Source organism: Eleginops maclovinus, chromosome 16, assembly GCF_036324505.1.
Source record: "Eleginops maclovinus isolate JMC-PN-2008 ecotype Puerto Natales chromosome 16, JC_Emac_rtc_rv5, whole genome shotgun sequence".
In the NCBI taxonomy this organism is placed as follows: Eukaryota; Metazoa; Chordata; class Actinopteri; order Perciformes; family Eleginopidae; genus Eleginops; species Eleginops maclovinus.
Window position 1 is genome coordinate 11876258 of NC_086364.1, and position 12784 is coordinate 11889041.

At 40.5% G+C, this 12784-nt stretch overlaps 1 protein-coding gene across 4 annotated transcripts; it reads left to right on the forward strand.

The window, feature by feature from the left end:
- Nucleotides 1-407: 407 nt before the first annotated feature.
- mgrn1b (mahogunin, ring finger 1b) lies at nucleotides 408-12329 on the forward strand. Of its 4 annotated transcripts, XM_063903462.1 has the most exons (17): nucleotides 822-1779; nucleotides 4827-4945; nucleotides 5077-5165; nucleotides 5285-5431; nucleotides 5966-6083; nucleotides 6284-6350; nucleotides 6576-6619; nucleotides 6701-6748; nucleotides 7268-7336; nucleotides 7436-7595; nucleotides 7707-7816; nucleotides 8282-8496; nucleotides 8918-9029; nucleotides 9110-9155; nucleotides 9258-9362; nucleotides 9781-9826; nucleotides 10690-12329. In XM_063903462.1, the coding sequence occupies exons 1-16, from the start codon at nucleotides 1539-1541 to the stop codon at nucleotides 9819-9821; spliced, it is 1731 nt and encodes a 576-aa protein (XP_063759532.1). In that variant the 5' UTR covers nucleotides 822-1538; the 3' UTR covers nucleotides 9822-9826; nucleotides 10690-12329. The 4 variants fall into 4 exon arrangements, with proteins under 4 accessions (XP_063759533.1, XP_063759532.1, XP_063759531.1 ...); XM_063903463.1 differs by lacking the exons at nucleotides 822-1779; nucleotides 9781-9826 and adding an exon at nucleotides 408-783; XM_063903461.1 differs by lacking the exon at nucleotides 9781-9826 and having other exon boundaries at nucleotides 824-1779.
- Nucleotides 12330-12784: the final 455 nt, after the last annotated feature.

The window sequence follows — 12784 nt, forward strand, 5'->3', positions numbered from 1 at the left end:
GTTATACATTCTTCTTTATTAATATTAAGCTATCTTTGGCATTTCCCCTCTGTTGGATTAATAAAGGTATTCTGAATCTCACAGTCACCAATGATGATTCTGATAACATCAGTGTTATCAGAATCATCATTACTGTGACCACTGGAGGGCAGTAAACCAACATACTCCATGGCGTCAAAGAAATAACACACTTTGGATTAAAAGGTACAGAATAAAAACATAATAACATGAGAATGGTGTTTTTACAAAACAAGTTATCATGTATCAAACGAGTTATTAAAGGGGTGTTCATTATGGAGCAGGCGTTCGTACCATAGACCAAGAGCTCTGCATAGACCGTGCTTGACTCCTTCGTCCCTCCTGATCTCCTCCCAGCCGGGCGGTCCCAATACAGAAACCGAGCGCCATGAATCTCGCGAACGCTTGGAGACAGCCAATCAGGTAGCCTCCCTACTGCGTTACAAGCACAGCTCTGGCAAAACAACAGCCGTCTCAATTTGTTTCCTGTTAGCATTAGCATTAGCATTTGAAACATAGCCACTGGTCAAAGTGAACGTGTAAAATGTCAAATTAACGACACCCTTTGTACTTCGTCGATATAATCTTTGTTTGGCGTTAGTGTACGTTTGAAGGGGAAGTTCATCGGAGCTGTGACGCGCTTAGCAGTTTAGCTAACTGTAGCTAGCATCAGGAAGATGGGGTCCATCCTGAGTCGCAGAATCGCTGGTGTTGAGGATATCGATATCCAGGCCAACTCGGCCTATCGATTTCCACCGAAATCTGGTAGGTGATCCCTAGTGTCTTTCGGCTGAATTCAAACCCTTTACCACGATTCCTCCAAAGCAATATTAAAAATTGAGACACCGAGCATACACTGACTAACGTAAATAAGGCTCTAATTGGTGTTTGCTTGCTGTTGACTATCATCAGCTAGATTATTAGTTAGATAATGAATAGAAATATGTATGAGCACACATAGATTTGAATGTCTTTGTATGTTATTCAGAAAGCATTGTGATGTTTACGTTCGTTAATATATTTGAAGGTTGATAAAAGTTGATATATTGTTATTGTTGCATTGTGATCATGCTGTATGATGCCTTCTTGTGAGCCTGCAATTACTAAGCTATATAAAGAAGTATATGTTAGTGTTGCATGGTTTTTACACTCTTACTTTATTATAAGGATACCTTCAAACTGTAAAAACACAGTATGGAGATATCCATGTCAATGTTAGACCAAGACATCTGACTGTTTAGAACCCATAACAACCCATCATATTTTATTGTCAACTGGCCTTTCAGCTCATCATGTTAAGGTATCTCACAAAAGTGAGTACACCCCTCACATTCTTATAAATATTTTATTATATCTTTTCATGGGACAACACTGAAGATATGACACTTTGATACAATGTAAAGTAGTCAATGTATAGCTTGTATAACAGTGTAAATTTGCTGTGCTCTCAAAATAACTCAACACACAGCCATTAATGTCTAAACCGCTGGCAACAAAAGTGAGTACACCTCTAAGTCAAAATGGCCAAATTGTGCCCAAAGTGTCAATATTTTTTGTGGCCACCATTATTTTCCAGAACTGTCTTAACTCTCTTTGGCATAGAGTTCACTAGAGCTCCACAGGTTGCCACTGGAATCCTCTCCCACTCCTCCATGACGACATCACGGAGCTGGTGGATGTTAGAGACCTTGCGCTCCTCCACCTTCCGTTTGAGGATGCCCCACAGATGCTCAATATGGTTTAGGTCTGGAGACATGCTTGGCAAGTCCATTACCTTTACCCTCAGTTTCTTTAGCAAGGCTGTGCAGCAATGGAGGTGTGTTTGGGGTCGTTATCATGTTGGAATACTGCCCTGCGGCCCAGTTTCCGAAGGGAGGGGATCATGCTGCTTCAGTAGGTCACAGTACATGTTGGCATTCATGGTTATTTCAATGAACTGTAGCTCCCCACAGCTGGCAGCACTCGTGCAGACCCAAACCATAACACTTGTCTTTGTACTCCTCACCTGGTCGCTGCCACACAGGCTTGACAACGTCTGAACCAAATAAGTTTATCTTGGTCTCATCAGACCACATGGTTCCAGTAATCCATGTCCTTAGTCTGCTTGTCTTCAGCGAACTGTGTGCGGGCTTTCTTGTGCATCATCTTTAGAAGAGGGTTCTTTCTGGGAGGACAGCCATGCAGACCAATTTGATACAGTGTGCGATGTTTGGTCTGAGCACTGACAGACTGACCCCCCACCCCTTTAACCTCTGCAGCAATGCTGGCAGCAGTCATACACCTATTTTCAAGAGACAACCTCTGGATGTGATGCTGAGCACGTGCACTCAACTTCTTTGGTGGACCATGGCGAGGCCTGTTCTGAGTGGAACCTGACCTGTTAAACTGTTGTATGGTCTTGGCCACCGTGCTGCAGCTCAGTTTCAGGGTGTTGGCAATCTTCTTATAGCCTAGGCCATCTTTATATAGAGCAAACATTCTTTTTTTCAGATCCTCAGAGAGTTCTTTGCCATGAGGTGCCATGTTGAACTTCCAGTGACCAGTATGAGAGAGTGTGAGAGCAATAACACCAAATTTAACACACCTGCTCCCCATTCACACCTGAGACCTTGTAACACTAACGAGTCACATGACACTGGGGAGGGAAAATGGCTAATTGGGTACAATTTGGCCAATTTCACTTAGGGGTGTACTCACTTTTGTTGCCAGCAGTTTAGACATTAATGGCTGTGTGTTGAGTTATTTTGAGGGGACAGTAAATTTACACTGTTATACAAGCTGTACACTGACTACTTTACATTGTATCAAAGTGTCATATCTTCAGTGTTGTCCCATGAAAAGATATAATAAAATATACGTACAAAAATGTGAGGGGTGTACTCACTTTAGTGAGATACTGTATCTTCAGCATCTCAGTAAAAACCTAAAACAATACAATGATTTGGTAGTTATACAGGTAGTTATAGATAGTTTCAATGATTGCAATGAAATACTCTTCAGATTTAGACATTTGAATTATCATGCTACAAAGCTTGTAGACGATGCTGTATAATAATGGCAGAATGTTGTGTGATTTGAACTAGCTGTATATACAGTGGTATGCAAAAGTTTGGGCACCCCTTAGGAAAACCACTGCATCAGTTTGTCACTTGCTGAGCTTTTGAAGCAGCAACTTCATTTTAACATATGTTATACCTTATGGTAACAGAAACATCTCAGTAGTGAAATAACTTTTATTGGTCAAACAGAAACATGTTTATGTGCATTCAAACAAAAATAGGCATGTGCATAAATTTGGGCACCCCTAAGAAATAATTCCATTAATATTTAGTATTGCCTCCTTTTGCTGCAATAACGGCCTGTAGACGCCTCCTGTAGCCACAGACAAGTCCCTTAAGCCTGGCAGGTGGTATTTTGGCCCATTCTTCCACACAAAACGTCTCCAGTTCAGTCAGGTTTCTTGGCCTCCGTGCATGGACAGCCTTCTTCAAATAAATCCATACATTTTCAATGATGTTAAGGTCTGGGGACTGGGATGGCCATTCCAGAACATTGTACCTGTGCTTCTGCATGAATTCCTTGGTGGATTTTGATCGGTGCTTAGGATCATTGTCCTGCTGAAAAATCCAACCCCGGCGTAGCTTCAACTTTGTGACTGACTCTAGAACATTCTTGTCAAGAATCTCCTGGTACTGTAAGGAATTCATGTGGCCCTCAACTTTAACAAGTTTTCCAGTACCTGTGCTAGCCACACAGCCCCATAACATGATAGATCCTCCACCAAATTTTACAGTGGGCAACAAGTTCTTTTCATTGAATGCAGTGTGTTTTTTTCGCCATGCATACCTGTTCATGTTATGACCAAATAACTCAATCTTGGTCTCATCTGACCACAGTATTTTGTTCCAAAATGCTTCTGGCTTGTCCAGATGTGCTTTTGCATACCTCATGCGACTCTTCTTGTGATTAACACTCAGGAAAGGCTTTTTGCACATCACCCTTCCAATGAGCTCTTCCTGGTGCAAAGTACGCTGGATTGTGGAACGGTGAACAACTACACCATCAGCAGCCAGATGTTGTTGTAGTTCTCTGGAGGTGGTCTGTGGCTTCTCTGTGACCATTTTCACCATCCTTCGCCTGTGCCTTTCCCCTATTTTTGTCGGCCTACCACATCTTTCCTTCACACGGACTGTTCCTGTGGCCTTCCATTTCACAACTACGTTTCTGACTGTGGAGACAGACAGTTTAAACCTGTCAGATAATTTTTTGTACCCTTCTCCTAATTTATAATGTTGGATTATCTTAGCTTTCAGGTCAGTGGAGAGTTGTTTTGAGGTCCCCATCTTGCCACTCCCTAAGAAAGAACCTAGGCCAGGCACAGCCAGCTATTACCTATGTTAAATAGCCTTTTTCATGATTGGTTCCACCTGTCTTTGTAATTGAAGGTCTAATGAGCTAATCAAAGCAATTTTGTGCAGCAACCTGTCAGCTATAAATCCGTACAGGTGTTGAAATGAATGCTATTTATAAGGGTGCCCAAACTTTTGCACATCCCATTTTTTGCATTTTATTTTATTATAATAAAACTATGTAATGCTACCCTAAGAATTTTGGTCTGGAAAACACTAAAACGTCTACATCTTTGTAGGAAAACAAATGTTGTTGCTGTGATCTTCTATTATAAAGGAAAAGCAAATTGTCATGAAATCTCAGAGGGGTGCCCAAACTTTTGCATACCACTGTATATTGTCACTACATACTGCTGCTTGCAGTGCCTTTATTTTTCATGGTTCTTGTCTTGTCCTCAGGGAATTATTTTGCAAGCCACTTCTTCATGGGAGGAGAAAAATTTGACACGCCACATCCAGAGGGATACCTTTTTGGAGAAAACATGGACCTGAACTTTCTTGGAAATAGGCCAGTGCAGGTAAAGAGTGATAATTATCTTTCTTAGTTTTTATCTGAGAGGAGCTTGCATTTCTTATCAGTAATAGGATAAGTCAAACCATGTAGCTTGTTTTAAATTAAGTATTATCCAAATTGCTGTTCTTTCATTAGTTTCCATATGTGACGCCTGCACCCCACGAGCCTGTCAAAACCCTGAGGAGTCTGGTCAATATAAGAAAGGACTCTCTGCGTTTGGTCAGGTAGAAAAAAGCTGAGCAATATTACAGCACTAATCTTCTCAGTAAAAAGTTAACAACTCTTTTAGGGATAATCATTTACATTTTTCCCTCCTAAATTTTGTCAACCCTTTTGATTCTAGGTATAAAGATGACTCTGACACACCTGTGGAGGAAGGTGGAAAACCAAAGGTTCAGTATGGTGTGGAGTTCACCTTTGATGCTGACGCTCGGGTTGCCATCACCCTCTACTGCCAGGCATTTGAGGAGTTCTCCAATGGGATGGCAGTGTAAGAATTTGATCTTAAACTCCTTTTGTGATGGGGCTTTAATGAGTCAAACACACTTTTAGCCATTAGTATCACAAATGGTGAGCTGCTGAAAAACTTAAACCAATGAAATTGGATTCTTTTGTAGACTTTTAATATTAAAATTGTGATTTATGAAACAAACAGAGGGCACATCTATCTGTAAGATTCAAGCCTTGGAGCACAGAGACTAGAATAGACACACTAGCTCCTTAGCAACCGCCAGTCGCCATGGTTACCACTGATGAAACTAAGTCGGTAATAGTCAGTTCTGAAGTTATTGTGTTACAATTACATGAGACAGAAAGATGATACATTTTTCCAGAATCTAAAATAGCTATTTCTATTATAATTGTGTATCTACAAATGAGCGCATGTACAAGATATTAAAAGGAAATGTTTTGAGTACTGATAAATGTCTAAATGTCAACCTTTGCTATTGCCTAGTTGATGAAACGGAGCACGTTTGTTCTTCTGCACACTGATCGTTTTCTCCGTGACATACTGTGTGTGCAGCTACAGCCCAAAGAATCCATCTCTGGTCTCTGAAACTGTGCACTACAAGCGAGGAGTGAACCAACAGTTCTCCATGCCGTCTTTCAAAATAGATTTCACCGAGTGGAAAGAGGAAGATGTAAGTATCTGCAGGAGTTTTGGGAGTTAGTCACACACATTAATAAACGGTTGGTGTTGCTTTATGTCTGTAAATATCCTGCTTACACTTACACAGCACACTTTTTGCCAGAGGTCAACATAAGTGCATCAACACAACTTCCGACTTACACACATGGATGCATGTCCGCTGTTTACACCTGTTTCTCTCTTCTCCTAAAGCTGAACTTTGACCTTGACCGAGGAGTGTTTCCCATTGTAATCCAGGCTGTTGTTGATGAAGGAGACGGTAAGTTTCTAGAGGTGCATCGCAGTCAGGACGATACAACTGTTCTATTGACACAGGCTTTATAACAATGAAGATGTGGATAGACGGAGATAGTAAAAAAAGGAATAGTTCAACATTCATAAGAAATTGTAATTATTATGCCAGTGTTAGCAGCTGGAATGTTAGCTTAAATAGACATTTAGGTCCACATCAGAACTAACAAAGTCTTGTGTTTTCTTTTTCTAGATTGCCTCGGACATGCTCACGTACTTTTGGCAGCTTTTGAAAGAGTATGTAGACATCTAAAATAAATAATTACACTTCAGTCAATGTTTTTACATGAACTTTCACTTTTTTTCTTTTCACTTCAGCACGTTGATGGCAGTTTCTCCGTCAAGCCACTGAAGCAGAAGCAAATTGTAAGTTCATGATTGTTCTTATTTTATACATTCTTAATCATGTTATGGATTAGCAAATTATCAAGTGCAATGTAAGTATCGTTTAACATTGTCAATTTGTTGATTTTTAAATACCCACAGTACTAGTCAGTAAACTGTTGTGAATGCAATTCAGGCCATTAACGCAGATCATCAGTGAGACTCATACTCATCTGCGGCTTTGGAAAAAAGATAAAAAATAATCTGCTACGAGACCCTTGGGAGTCTGGCAGGTAGACGGTAAACATCTACCATTAGGGAGCTTAAAATAATTGTATATAGTGCAGACTTTCTGTTTTCTATTTTGTGTGTGTATTTAACGTTTGTTTAAATATTTATGAGCTTAGACAGATGCCATTCATTTCAAGCCTTTAATAACATTCAGCGTTGGAATAGCAATTCATTTTGTGCACTCCTGCCCAACTTTATAGCTAAACAGAAAAAATGGACAGAATAAGAAAGTGGAGGAAATGTTAAACCATTTGTTCCTGCACTTTTCAGGTGGATCGTGTGAGCTACCTCTTACAGGAGATCTATGGGATTGAGAACAAAAACAACCAAGAAACCAAGGTTCTACTAACAATACCACCTCATGAATCCCAACGCTGTCATCTTTTCTTTATGTTTCATTTGCATGACTTTCGATTTGATTTTGTTTCCCTTTTCCAGCCATCAGACGACGAGAACAGTGACAACAGCAACGAGTGTGTTGTCTGTCTGTCCGACCTGCGAGACACACTCATCCTGCCCTGCAGACATCTGTGTCTCTGCAACTCCTGCGCAGACACCCTGCGCTACCAGGCCAACAACTGTCCCATCTGCAGGCTGCGTAAGAAGTCTCCCATTGTTTTGATACTTTTCTTCTCTTAAAAGAGCTTTATGGATGCCAGTCAACATTTATATTAATGCATGTCCATTATTATTGTGTTTAATTTACCAGCCTTCAGAGCTTTGCTGCAGATCAGAGCTGTAAGGAAAAAGCCTGGGGCTCTTTCCCCCGTGTCCTTCAGCCCTGTGCTGGCTCAGAATATGGACCATGACGAGCACTCAGTAAGTCTTATGGTCATCTGTTAAGAATCAGATCGAATTGGCAAAGACTGCAAGTAACATCAGGGGGAAATTGGTCATGAAGTCAGGCTGCATAAGAGATTTTTCCAAATCTTTTTCTGCGATGTAAAGTTCTGCAGTCAAATCATGCAAGAAGTTATTACAATGTAGGAATTCACACACTGAGGTACATAAATCACTTTTTTCCTTTTGTGGTTCAAATGAATAAACCTGTTGCGTAACAAAACTTGGTACAAAATGCAGATTATTGCTTGTCATATTGCTATTGCAGCTTCGTGAGACATTTGATCCAGACACTGATGGGGTGAATACTGAAGCTCAGCACAAACTAAATGATCACACCGGAAATAGCCCTAGCCCATCTCTCAAAATGTTTTTGATGCAATGTTAGTCATTTTCTTTAATAAGCCATACATTGTTATCACCATCATCTGTGCCTCTTTGCAGAGCACCGACTCGGTTCCTCCTGGCTTTGAACCCATCTCTCTGCTAGAGGCTCTGAATGGTCTGCGGTCGGTGTCTCCTGCCATCCCATCCGCCCCCCTCTATGATGACATCAACTTCTCAGGAGGACTGTGCGGCGACGGCAGACAGCTGAGCTCCCCCGAGCATTTAAGTGATGGCAGTCTGCAGAAAGGCAAAGTCAGCAAGTCACCTGACAGGTAGGTTCCCATCTACATGCGGACACAAACACTGTAGAAATCAGGACAGGAAACCAGGTTATATGTATAAATATGCAAACGTGTTCACAAACATCCCTTTACTTTATGCTTAATCAATAATAATATCTGCTCGGCAACCTCTTTCATAATGTGGTGTTGAGTTAAATTTCATCTTCATAATATTTCAGTGGCTGCTGCAGTCAGTTTAGTCATGATGAAATTGTCAAATGCAGCTTTTACATGTAAAACACTTGTGTTTTTGTTAATGCATTCTAAAGGTTATAACATCTGGAGGCCATTATTATTTCTTTTGGTAGAGGTTGAATTAGAGTGAAAATCAGTCCGTATATCTGGCTCTGATGATTAAACTGTTTTCTTTCATTCTGTTATTATTGATGTATTCCCTTTTCCTCCCCTACAGCACCCTTAGGTCTCCATCTTCTCCCATCCAGGAAGAAGATGAGGAGAAGCTGTCTGAGATGTCTGATGCGCAGCCACACACACTGCTGTCCAACAGCCCTGCCCCCACCGACGTAAGCCGCCTCCGCACCACCTCAGTTTCCACTCTGCTGAAACGAAGGGTTAACCAGATTTTTGTTTTCTCTTCTTCCAGGCCACAGCTGCCGAGGATGTGGCAGAATCCCTGTCTCCTGATGATGGTGAGTTTCCTCATATGGCAACAGTTAATTTTGTGACCCTGGTAAAGATTTGTTGTCTTCAAGGTTAAAAATGATTGACGTTTAATTTCCTGTGTGATTCAGAGGACAGGATGCATTCTGGGGCAGACATCCTACAGGACTGCAGCAGCGAACACAGCAGTTTGACAAAAACAGAGAGCGACCCAGCGGGCGACTTGTCTCTGCCAGGTGAGCAAATCTCTGCCAGAAAAGCAAAATAATAATAGAAGTATTAGACTTTAAGCCGATGCAACAGAAAACAAAAGGGATGCAGCATATGTGCAATGTCTACTGTGAATACAAACAGTTGTATAAAGCCATGAACAGCTCCAACCTTTACTTAATGACGGGTTGAAGCAAATTTGATCATGGCTTCTTTGCAGCTTTTAAAATGAATAACTAAAAACATTTGGTTCTTTCTCATTTTCAACTCCTTTCTAGTTCCTGTTCTCTAACTCCTCTAGCTCCTCTTCTTAAATCCAAGACTCAAGGTTGTGATTTTGTGTGCTCTGCATCTAACCTGTGTGCTGTTGTGCTTCTCTTCTCCCTAACACTCCTCTTCTGGTTCCTTCCGTCCTGTCCCTTCGTACTGCCTCACTTTGGGCAGCTCTAGGTCCTGATGCCTGCTCTATTGGTATGGAGGAATAACTCTGGTATGTAGGCTTTCCTGTCTGCTCTGCTTTTCTGGGGCCCAATACCCATGTCTACACTCACTCACTTTAAAGCATCCTTTTAGGTCTGCAAGGGTTTAGGGCTGTCCTAGCTTCAACTGCATGAGGTCTCTTGCTGACATTTTGAGCTTTTGATACTCACGTTTGGTTTGTCTGCAGTTGTACAGAGTTTTCCTGAGCGAATCACCCACCATTCAGAGCACTGTGATGTTAAACACGGAATAACCAGGGGAAATAAAGAAAACGTAGAAAAGAGTGACTGTTACATTGGGTGTTCAGTTACGACCGCTAATATGCCTATATTTACAAAAAACAATACATTAAAAAGGAGTCCGGATTTTAAATATTTGTTTGTAAATAGGCAATTTGACAATCCTTTTAAAGCCATATAACAAAACTGTTAAATCAGGGACCAAAGCCTTTATTGGCCGTGGCGGAAGTGAAAAATCTAAAATTCCAATACTTAAACCCAACATCAAAAAGAACATGTTTTGGCATAGTAACGGCATCTGTCATAAAGTCTGTTTGTACCGATTCAATGCTTGCACACTCTCACACCGAAGCATCTACCCTGTGACGTCAATTAAGTCCCAGAGGGGTCAGCGTTTAGTGGGACATTGGGATTGGGCCTGTGTACGAGCTCTACTGCTCTCACTCTACTCTATTCTCCTTAAGGGGGTTGATATCATCTGTCACGCTGATAGAAAAACAAAAGATATGCCAGTTTTTTTTAAGTGACGGTGATAGGCCTATCTTGTGAAGAGCAATGTTTCTATTTTTGTCTAGTCTGACTGGAAACTTCCCTTTTGAGCCATGTTGGTTATCCACTGCTTCTTCCTCTCCAGGGTCATCAGAGTCAACAGAAAGCCTGAAAAGTCAGAGCACAAACTGCTCCAGCCAGCCTCTCCTGTGTCCCACAAGCAGCCTTCATATGGAAGATGAGCACCTCAACCCCTGACTCTGACCCAGCCTCTTCCCCCCCACATCCATCAGATCAGATGTATGCATTACAAAGATCATCCAGTCCCTCTTTTCCTTTGCCCCCCCCTCCCTTTTGAAAAAAAAGGAATATTAATTCCACAGCTTTGAAAACATTTCATTAATTGTCAGATGGTGTTCGGTTGTGTGTTTTGACCAAAGGTGTGGTCTAGTAATGTGGATTCCAGAGACACTTCACTACCTTTCATGGTAGTTTCAAGCACACTTACTTTAAATTAACTGTATCAATTGCTTAACACTACATTCTGAAGACATTATAAATACAATTTGTGTCTAGATATTGTATTCCTTAGTGAAATACATTCACGTTACAGTTCTTGTTTGATTTGGGTAATGATAAGAAATTTGAACATTTATGGCGTGTGTATCTGTGTCTATTTGAAGTGATTTTGCACTCAAAACATTTTTTTATAATCCATTCCTTATAACAACAACTTTATGGTGAGATGAGTTTAAGTTGTCTGCAGTCCTAAACATCTACACTTTTTCTATTATTTCTAATGTGATATTTATCCATCATAAATCTGCTAGGATCCTGTGTACTTACTTCAAAACGGTATACTTGCATATTACATAGAAAAAAAGATCCTTATATTTCAATAATGGAACTAGATTCAGATAAGATGCACATTATTTAAGAGTTGGATTTTCAATATGCGCTTCATATACAGATTCACAACCTAACAGCTAAACTCAAAGATAGCTAAAGCCTGCAACAAGCTACACGTATGCTGACTCACTGTGGCACGGTAGGTGTGCTTGTCCTTGATGTGGCAGATCTCTGTACAGTCTTTTCGCGGCAATGCCATTGTCTGCTTATGTGACGTTTGTGTGGCTGCTTCACCTTTACATTATTTGGTACTGTTTGTGTAGCGCCATGCATATAGATCTATGTGCCTTGAGTTGATATGGCTGCCTGCTTGTTGCATTGGACATTAGTGTTCTTTTAAATGCTACAACATACAACAGTTTTATGGATTTTTGATTCCGATGTACAGAGCCTTTTTTCTATCGCATACTTCGTGCTACTCGAGAAATGTATCTTGTTATTGTTTATTGCAATATAAAATATAACTGTTCATTTACTTTCTTATGACCATGTATCAATTATGCATTTAATCTTAGTATTTAGGTTCAAGTGGATTTTATAGATTACATTTGATTGAAATGACCACCATCCAATGCAATAAGTGCAAACAGTGCAGTTTAATAATTGGGCTAGCAATTGCATGTGAATCTGGAGGCTTGAACCTCTCACTGCTTTTAAGTAACATGATTGTTTTGTCTTTCCCCGCTCCTCTTCTGTGCCATTTTAACTTGACACTGTGCCTTCCTGTTCCTGTTCTGACCACTATTGACCTGGTATCCAGGATAACTCCACAGTAGGTGGTTTGTGGCTCTCTGTAAAATCAATACCTGTCTTTCCTCGTGTGTATAGCAGCATGTGTATAACAATAAAGAACAGATTAAATACTTTCTGACCCTGCACTTGTGTGATCCATCACAGTATACACTTCTGAGTATTCTTTATTTTCCTGCAAATTACAATATGTTACGCTACAATATATACTGCAGCACCATTTTATTTTAGTAAATGATTTACTTTTAAGTTTGAACTTGGTGCCTAAAGTATAATTACAGCCTGGCCAGATGTTGATCTTTGATTATTGTGACTTATTTGAGTGTAAATTGGTGTAAACCTTGCAAAGAGTGTTATCTATCAGGAAGAAAAAGCAGTGCCCTCTGCTGGAAAAGCAGGAAACACAACCCTCCCATTGATACATATTCCAATGCAGTTTTGCAAACAACACATGGAAAATGAACTGCTGTAAAACCATAAAGGTTTTAATTGAATCTCATGGTCCTGTTTATGTTTAACATGACCTGTATGTGGTCTTTCCGTTCATAAAGTGCAACAAAGTGTTTCATAACACGCTGTTT

Coding starts and splice junctions, on each gene's coding strand:
- mgrn1b (XM_063903461.1), top strand. CDS start 1,539: ATGGCCAAATTGTGCCCAAAGTGTCAATATTTTTTGTGGCCACCATTA. Junction 1,780..4,826: donor TAGGTCTGGAGACATGCTTG/GCAAGTCCATTA, acceptor TCTTGTCCTCAG/GGAATTATTTTGCAAGCCAC. Junction 7,337..7,435: donor AAAACAACCAAGAAACCAAG/GTTCTACTAACA, acceptor TCCCTTTTCCAG/CCATCAGACGACGAGAACAG.